This window comes from Sphaeroforma arctica (genome assembly GCF_001186125.1).
Source record: "Sphaeroforma arctica JP610 unplaced genomic scaffold supercont1.2174, whole genome shotgun sequence".
NCBI lineage: Eukaryota > Ichthyosporea > Ichthyophonida > Sphaeroforma > Sphaeroforma arctica.
In genome coordinates this window covers 1-8,293 of record NW_014038384.1, presented here as the reverse complement: position 1 = coordinate 8,293, position 8,293 = coordinate 1, and the positions used below count along the sequence as shown (strand labels likewise).

Genomic DNA, 8,293 nt, shown 5'->3' with positions numbered 1-8,293 from the left:
CTTTATGTACATATTCTATATATATATTATATTATTATATATATATATATTTATATATATATACATATCTATATATATATATTATTATATTATTATATTATTATATTATTATATTATTGTTTTTGTATGTGATTTCTCTATTGTACATGGAGTATGAACGGCATGTACATAGGATAGGCTCATTCATTCATCAAGCTATATATACTTATCTAATCTTTACATAATCTAATGTTATTTGTATGTATGTATATATATATATCGGTTGTAGCTGTCGTTCGACTGCGTACTCATATTTAGAATACCTTAAGTATCTTTAACATTCCCCACATTCTTGTTTATGTCCGATGATACAGTTTGACTAAACGTGTACTGAAAGCGCTGGCATTATTTGGACGCTACCACTGTAACATAAGTAGATTACCATTTGAACGCAATTGATTATTCGCTTCGTGTCCAGCTTATATAAAATAAGTTTCGACACAAGCTGTAGTGTTGTTAGGGCAATGCATGATTTTGACCGAGATTCCAATCTTATTAGCGAAGATCTTGCGGCGCGACTGAATAATAAAAGTAAAATTGAATGACCAAATCTTGCACCACTTTTACTTACAGATGTTACGGTCAATTCGGTCTCTATTCGAGGCTATCAGATGCAAAGACCTAGAAGTAGCTAGGTTACTTCTCGAGGCAGGCATGTCTGCCACCGTAACGTACGCCGATGATGAGAGCGGGGAGACACCTTTACATATCGCTATTCGAACAAATCAACCGGATATGGTTCGACTCTTACTACAGGTTTGTACTTTATTCATTCCTCCCTATGCAACATCAAATTATTATTTTTTCACGCTTCTAATAATATGAGATGGAGTCACTCTTACATATTGCTACACTACAACAGCGGAAGTTGATATGAAATTTAAAGATGTTTCGTATTGTACTGCAGCACGGCGCTAGTTTGGACAAAGTGAATAGCAACAAACAAAGACCATCCGATCTAGCTATACCTTTCCCGGCTATTCAGACGATTCTCAAAAGTAAGCGAGTAAGGCATGTCTGTTTCTTTTACTATGCTTACGAGCTAGTAAATTTACATTGTCTCGGACTTGTCCGCATCCCTCAAGATTCTGCTATATTATGTATGCTACATGATCATAAATACGGGTGATGTTTACCGATCGCAGATTGTGATGAAATTCAAGCCTTCGTGCCGACAATAACATACGGGACCAAAATCGTCGCCGACCACACCTGTGGTATGTTACTTTTGCAATAGATGAGAAGAATCGATAAATTGGTGTTTGAGTGTCGTGTAACTTAGTTTGATGTTTGTTTTTATTTAATTCATTTTGGCACCTTTCTCAATTCAATTTAGCTGATTGGCCCCTGCTACATAGCAAATTGGCGTGGTGCTCTACCGAACCAAACATGTGCTCCACTAAAAGTAACTCGAACAATGCTTATGCACTGGTGGATGGCAATGATAAGGTAATCAATCTTAAAATGAACTTGTATTTGAAAATTGAAATGTACTTTACAGCTTTTTTACTGTTCTTGTCGCCATCACCTGCGTATCGCTATACAATTTCCTTGCATGGACCACAGTCAGTTTTTAAATCAATGTCCGTGTTCAATTGATCCTAACTCCAATCCAGACGTACTTGGAAATGACAATGCGGCATGATGCCAGTAATTTCATAGTGTTCGACTTTGGTAGAGATTTTCTCATATCGGGCATACGAATTTGCGGGAACTCTTCACCAAATATGCTAAAGGAATTTACCCTCGAGACGGCAGACAGCGTAGACGGCCCTTGGACGATTTGCAGGGTATGTACTTGTGATTTGCCAACACATTGATGATGATTCCATGCTATATTTCTTTACGTTAGGAAGCAGACCATTTTACAAACGAATCATTATGTACCGAACTATGAACTTTTCTTTTAGGTCTTTACTGCTGAGCAAAAAGGAATGGATTCCTACAATGCTGGACGAGGTGACAACCAAGATTTTAAAGGGCTTAAGATAAAAAGCCGGTTAATCAAGCTTGTTGTCAATTCAAACCATGGTGGTTACAGTACTTGCTGGAATGGAATAGGCTTCTTTGGTCTCGGTGAGGGAGTGAATGTATAATTTGTTGAGAAACTGCAGAGACAAAATGATCATTCGAATTGTAATTGGTGCTTATGTGCATACATAATTTCTATAAGCGAACTGAAATCGGACAAACGTGTTGAATCCGTATCACCACAGACAGCAAACTGAGAGATCTGCTGAAGCAATTCCAGCTCATGCATAGATTCAATGACTTCATTAACATGGGATTTGTGCAAGTAAAGGATCTTTGGATGGTAAATGATGCCGATGTCAAGCGGCTATGTCGGGGAAATGCGCAGGATGTTGCGAAAGTTACTGAAGCATTGAAGGCGGCAAGAATTGAAGGTCTGGGCACTTTTCGTCTGGGCACTTTTCTTGGATAAGCCACATCTCGTATTGAGATAAATATCATCTCGAGATTGTCTTGGAATGAATGCCATGGGATCATATTTGAATTATATTAGAAGCTGTAAGAATCACAAGCCAACTTCAACTGTTACTAATCTATTTGCAGAAAATCGGCTGACGAGCTTAGACTTCGGTGTCGCACCAATCCGCTTCCATCCAGAAGGCAAACGTCTACCTGAATTCACGGTCATAGGTGACGCAGGGTAAGTTGCGAAGTACGAGATTTTCTCACTGACGCATTTGCAGCCAACGATATGTGCAACACCAGTCTGGCTAACTTCTGAAACAACCGTAAATTATGCAACTTTTCGTGTAGATGTGAAGACGAAATTTCCTTAGCTTTTCAAGGTGATCCGGATGTTGAAGGGGTGCTAACGAAAAGACTTGTGCCAGATCTGAAAAGTGGTCGAAGTATAGCTTCGTTCAACGGCATATCGTTAAGTCCGGTCGGTAATTACGTCATCGAAGCATATAGCGTCGCCTGCCCAGAAATCTTTGTCCATACGTCAGAGCCAACATCGATCGGTAATATTCTTTTTTATGGTTCCACAGATACTACGCAGGAATACGACGTCATTAATTCAGAAAATTCATCGTTGAGAATTACAACTATCTTCCATGTTTCAAGCATTACATTGCCCCGCATTTTCTCATTTTCACCGATGCTCTGATTGCAGTGTTCTTTATGAAAGACAAAGGGAATGTAAACGACACTTTTAGTGAGCTCGACAGTATTTTAAATTTATAGATAGTTTTCTATCTGGAAAGGAACCCCGGTACAGACGGACTTCTTGGCTGACACGATTAAATGAAAGACCTGCCTTGAGATTCTCAGATTTATCGTATCAGCGGAAGAAAATAAATACAGTAAACAGTTGTTCCGTGTCATGTTCACAGCTGATGGCTATATAAGGATTTCAAAGATCATTGATATTGGCACTGTACTTAGTATCGCTTTGATAATGTACTTGTTGGGGCTGCTCGACTCATTAAACTTGATCGCCATTCACCTGCATTATACATCGATATCCATAGGCAAAAGAATACTAACTACGAAATCGCTGATTCGAGGCAATGTTCAAGATCGTCACAATGAGATTCCTTACCCTTTGCCTCCTTCTATTGCACGGAGATTGTATTTGATATCTCGAGGGGACTGGTACGATAGAGGAAGCATATGATTATACATTACAATATGAAACGGGGCATACGACATCAATAATTGAAGCGACAATCAGAAAGATAATCCACATAACTTAATATTAATATATCATCAGTACCGTTGCGATATAGGTTGAACCCCCTATGACCATCCACATTTGTGTTGTAATACATTAACGACAGATGTTATTGTATACACAGGCAAAGAACCGTGAATAGACGAAAAATGAAGCTTACGGTAACCTGTATACTAGAAAATCATGCTTATATAACTGCTATCAGTTAATAAGATTGCATGATTTTGGACGTTCGCGTAAAACATATCCTGACAAATTGATGTTATTTAACAAGCAAGCTGTAACTTAATCGTGAGAGGACTTATCATATAAAGAACGTATCAAGACTGTATCTGAATACATACACACACATATATATATATATATAAATATATACAACACACACACACACACACACACGCACGCACGCACATAATGCATGCATACATACATACATACATACATACATACATACATACATACATACATACATACATAGATGGATATATAGATAGATTGATAGATACATAGCTAGATAGATAGATAGATAGATAGATATAGATAGATAGATAGATATATATATATATATATATATACGTATATATATATATATATACATATATATATATATATATATATATATAGTGGTATCGACCATATAACTTAATCTCTGAACACTTAGGCCTAATGCCAGCTAGACAATATTTCTTTGATTAGTAAGACCATGGTCTACTAGCACTGGTCTCAAAATGTTCACTGTGTTTTACAGTGACACATTTTGATGTTCTCAAAAATCTGAGACCTGCGGCCAGGACAAAAGCCCTAGACCTTACCTCCTGGCTACCGCGCCCAACGCAGGGGTTAGGCCACCGAACAGAGGTACGCCTGCCGCGCCCTTTGATCCGTTGCCAGCCTGCACTCGCTCTACACGCTCTTCACGCACCCTACCCGCGCCTCACTCTCGTCGCAAACTTCACCAGCCGCCAGCCATGCCGAAGGCATGCCTCTTGGCATCTGAACCTCACAAAAGCGAGGCCGCTCCCTGGAGAGCACACTGCCCTGCCACCGGGCCATCATCAGCCTCCTGCTGCTGATAACGGGCGGTACCCCATGCATCAGCCACAGTCAACCTTGACGACCAATTCTTATTTTTCTCCGTTCGAAAGTTACTTGACCGGGCAAACGACAAACCCTGTGTGATCAGGTTGATACGCGCCAGTTGCGTGGCTGGGGAAACACCCTCCCATGCCGCATGGATAACGTCCTTCCCATCCGAGTGCACGTCATAGACCACATCCTTATCCTTGATTCTTAGTGTGTGCGGCTGTGCGCTTGTGACCATTGCGAATGGGTGTATAAACTGTTTTACAAGAAGGGATCGAATGCGAACCAATTATCTTATAGACCCTCGACTGTCTTTATAGGAGGCTAAGCACTGAATAAGGCTATGCCTCGGCCCTCCTGTTGGATGAATATTTCAATTTGCTTCACACACATATGCTTTGACTAAAATTACAAAAGTGCTTTATAGCTTATTACCGGAATTCAATATTTACATGTGTGAAAAAATATAGACCCATGCTAAAATTTTCCGGACTACGTACTATCCAGGTCGACTAGAGCAGGTGACAATTTCGTAATATTTACCTGTATCATATACAATTACTTTCTTTTTATAATAAAAATACCATATTTCCTGTCGCAACTCTCCGTGTCACAACTCACAACTTAGCGAACGCGAACTCGGAAGTAAATATCATGGCGAATGAATCTCAGCAAACGAGATATACATACATCGACACTGTCGATTCGAGCGATGAACCCGAAGAAATCAATCTAGAGGAAGAGGCGGTAGAAAGGTTGAGGACTGAATTGGATTCTATGCCGTTTGTTGAGCTACAAGCCTTGAGAGACCGAATTGGCATGCAGAAGTTTAAAGTTTTATATGCGTCTGTTGCTAAACCTAGCACGAGTGATAATAATATCGATGAGGCGAGTAGTCATACTAGTAAAATAGTTACAAATCTTGGAGGGAAAGCGAAGAAGAATTTAACTGACGAGCTAAATAGCTCTACCAAGCGGACAAGTAAAAATGCACCTAGAGAGATGTCTTCAAAGACCACTGTCACAAGGCTGAGAAAGGTGGTGGAAGTTAAAAATACAAAGTCGCGAGACCCCAGATTTGATGATTTGTCTGGAGCGTATAACAGTGATTTATGGCAAAAGGCCTACGGCTTCTTAGACGAATATCGTGCAGAAGAGCTGAAGGAGTTGCAAGCACAATTCAAGAAGGAGAAAGATGCTGCCAAGCGCGAGGAAATTCAATTAACTATAAGCAAAATTGTAAGTTCCTGCAAGTGTTGGTTAGTTTATTGATTTTAATATTTTTCAAATTTAATTGAAAGTTGGGAAATGAAAAGTACAATACGAATTACGAATACGCAACGTAAAACGCTCATAAGTCGCTGTACTCTGGACATTTTGTGTATGACTTCGTCAACCTTGTCAACTATCGTATTTTATTTGTCGCCATGTGTTTAGCCAAAATAGTGTTTCTTCGCGCTACATTGCCCCATTGTGTCACTGTTGAAATGTCGCTTACCGTATAATTTGTACGCCTGTTGTAGTTTTGCGAATTTTGGGTCACCGACATACCAATCAGCTTAAATATTACTTCAATCGCAGAAACAATCCGACGAATTGAAACGTCGCGAGAAAGCTAAGCAAGAACTCAAAGCTAAATTCCGTAAGGCCGAAGAAGCAGCCGTGGCTAAAGGAAAAAATCCCTTCTACCTCAAGAAAAGTATCGTTTTCGCTCGTTTTGTGTATAATGTACTGTCTGTTCATTACTTGCTCGTGTAAAATTGTTTAATAGTTTGAAACTTCAAGCATGAATTTTAAATTAAAGAACTTTTTTCCACCGCAGCTGAACAGAAGAAACTCGAGATGGTCGCAAAATTCAATCAACTCAAAGAAAAAGGAGAATTGGACCGTTATCTCGAGAAGAGGAAAAAGAAGAACACGAGCAAGGATCATCGATATGTGCCTTACAACCGGAGGTGACACAATTAAAGTCTATTATGCTTTTGCTGCAGTCTAATCACATGTTGTCATGCAGTCTGAATACGAATTTGCCCTTATACAGAATGTGTAGTATTCTGCTGACCAAATACTCGTTACTTCCAAACAACTTTTTTTTATGACAACGCAAGCATGCAGCGCTGTGCAATACAATAGTCGAGTATTTCACGTTTCAACCTTGGGACGCTTTTTTAGGTCAAGAGCAGTTGCACCCGCTTCAGCGGACACAATCGGGAAACCTCTGACAGAAAGGTCATACACTACTTCTTCTACTTTCATCACATCGTACTTCATGCCGTCAAATCGTTTTCTGAGCTGATCATTTCGAAAGGAGAAGCCCATAAGTGCGCCTAGAAGCTCAGATAGGAAGGCTAGTACCTCAGCTGGACGTTGAAGTCTACCTGGGTCGAGCAATAATAGCAGAGTGCTTCGAGTCAATATGTCACTGGAATACTTTTTTCTAGGCGAGCTCGCCAATTCTAACCGCGCACAACCAGTTCACCTAAGTACTCTATGATCAGCAGAATGTTCTGGCCGCTTACCTGCTATAACACTATTCACAGCTAGACGCGCCAAAAATTGTGAGAGCTGACACAAGCCCAGTAGATATTCTTCTATGTCTATGTGTTTTCCGGTCGTTTGTTCGTCACCTATCGCGCCTACAAAGAGAGACAAGCCGGATTAATCAAAACATGAGGATGAAGAGGATATTTTTGAGGGGTGTGCTGCTCGAATAATGAAAATGCAAGTAGTATGGCCTACTATGCTTCGGACACCAGCATGAATATACCAGACATACTTACAGCAAAGCAATCGGTCGATTTCTCCACTACTAATCAACGTTCCTCTGAGAGTGAATTGAATGAGTGCCGCGGAAAACACAAGCTGGATTGCAGACCATTTCCACAGATCATTGTACCTATAAAACTGATCCAACGGAACGCGTTGCTGCAGCTGGAAAAAGCGAGATCTCATGCCGCAGAGCAATTCCTCAGCCTCTGCACATATCTTTTTATCTTAACGGTGGCACGCAGATCGTGAAAAATCGCACAGATGAGCGGCCAAATCTTGTTATTGCAGTAAACAATATAAACTTTCATGTACATAATGAGTATTCAAACTCTTGTCATAACCACCATATAATAGTTTCTTGAGTTAGGAACTACAGGTATTTGCATGCAATTATATATATATATATACATATATATATGTGTGTCTGTGTCTGTGTCTGTGTCTGTGTATGTTTATATATATATATATATACTTGTATATTTGTATGTATGAATATGTATTTGATATATATATAAATATATGTATGTATAAATATATATGTATATAGAAATATATAAAATATTATATCTATATATAAATCATAATATATATAAATCATACTATATATAGAAATATATATATATAATTATAATTATAATTACATGTATGTATGTATATATAAATACATATATACACACATATATATATGTAAATTCT

The 8,293-nt window shown here is 39.0% G+C and overlaps 4 protein-coding genes across 5 annotated transcripts; 2 read left to right on the top strand and 2 right to left on the bottom strand.

Annotated features, from left to right (window-relative positions):
* Window positions 1-610: 610 nt before the first annotated feature.
* Window positions 611-3,392, top strand: SARC_12254 (the record flags this gene model as incomplete). Of its 2 annotated transcripts, XM_014293647.1 has the most annotated exons (10): window positions 611-795; window positions 947-1,037; window positions 1,185-1,256; window positions 1,376-1,488; window positions 1,656-1,829; window positions 1,950-2,115; window positions 2,256-2,444; window positions 2,614-2,710; window positions 2,824-3,032; window positions 3,185-3,392. In XM_014293647.1, coding segments are annotated over 10 exons (1,367 nt in total), but the record flags the coding sequence as incomplete, so codon positions are not given. The 2 variants fall into 2 exon arrangements, with proteins under 2 accessions (XP_014149122.1, XP_014149121.1); XM_014293646.1 differs by lacking the exons at window positions 611-795; window positions 947-1,037; window positions 1,185-1,256 and having other exon boundaries at window positions 1,321-1,488.
* A 1,014-nt stretch (window positions 3,393-4,406) lies between these two features.
* On the bottom strand, window positions 4,407-5,217 carry SARC_12253 (hypothetical protein). Its single transcript, XM_014293645.1, has one exon. The coding sequence runs from the start codon at window positions 5,064-5,066 to the stop codon at window positions 4,746-4,748; it is 321 nt and encodes a 106-aa protein (XP_014149120.1). The 5' UTR covers window positions 5,067-5,217; the 3' UTR covers window positions 4,407-4,745.
* A 198-nt stretch (window positions 5,218-5,415) lies between these two features.
* On the top strand, window positions 5,416-6,820 carry SARC_12252 (hypothetical protein). The gene is made up of 3 exons (XM_014293644.1): window positions 5,416-6,067; window positions 6,410-6,527; window positions 6,651-6,820. The coding sequence occupies exons 1-3, from the start codon at window positions 5,483-5,485 to the stop codon at window positions 6,785-6,787; spliced, it is 840 nt and encodes a 279-aa protein (XP_014149119.1). The 5' UTR covers window positions 5,416-5,482; the 3' UTR covers window positions 6,788-6,820.
* Window positions 6,562-7,824, bottom strand: SARC_12251 (hypothetical protein). Its single transcript, XM_014293643.1, has 3 exons — window positions 7,609-7,824; window positions 7,348-7,464; window positions 6,562-7,206 (listed from the first exon to the last, which is right to left on the bottom strand). The coding sequence occupies exons 1-3, from the start codon at window positions 7,778-7,780 to the stop codon at window positions 6,971-6,973; spliced, it is 525 nt and encodes a 174-aa protein (XP_014149118.1). The 5' UTR covers window positions 7,781-7,824; the 3' UTR covers window positions 6,562-6,970.
* Window positions 7,825-8,293: the final 469 nt, after the last annotated feature.

Bases quoted from the DNA above. Each gene is read 5' to 3' on its own strand.
- SARC_12253 (XM_014293645.1), bottom strand. From the start codon at position 5,066: ATGGTCACAAGCGCACAGCCGCACACACTAAGAATCAAGGATAAGGAT.
- SARC_12252 (XM_014293644.1), top strand. From the start codon at position 5,483: ATGGCGAATGAATCTCAGCAAACGAGATATACATACATCGACACTGTC. The intron at 6,068-6,409 runs GTAAGTTCCTGC...CTTCAATCGCAG, and splicing joins AATTAACTATAAGCAAAATT to AAACAATCCGACGAATTGAA. The intron at 6,528-6,650 runs GTATCGTTTTCG...TTTCCACCGCAG, and splicing joins TCCCTTCTACCTCAAGAAAA to CTGAACAGAAGAAACTCGAG.
- SARC_12251 (XM_014293643.1), bottom strand. From the start codon at position 7,780: ATGAGATCTCGCTTTTTCCAGCTGCAGCAACGCGTTCCGTTGGATCAG. The intron at 7,465-7,608 runs GTAAGTATGTCT...CTCTCTTTGTAG, and splicing joins AATCGACCGATTGCTTTGCT to GCGCGATAGGTGACGAACAA. The intron at 7,207-7,347 runs GTAAGCGGCCAG...TGCTCGACCCAG, and splicing joins TGTGAATAGTGTTATAGCAG to GTAGACTTCAACGTCCAGCT.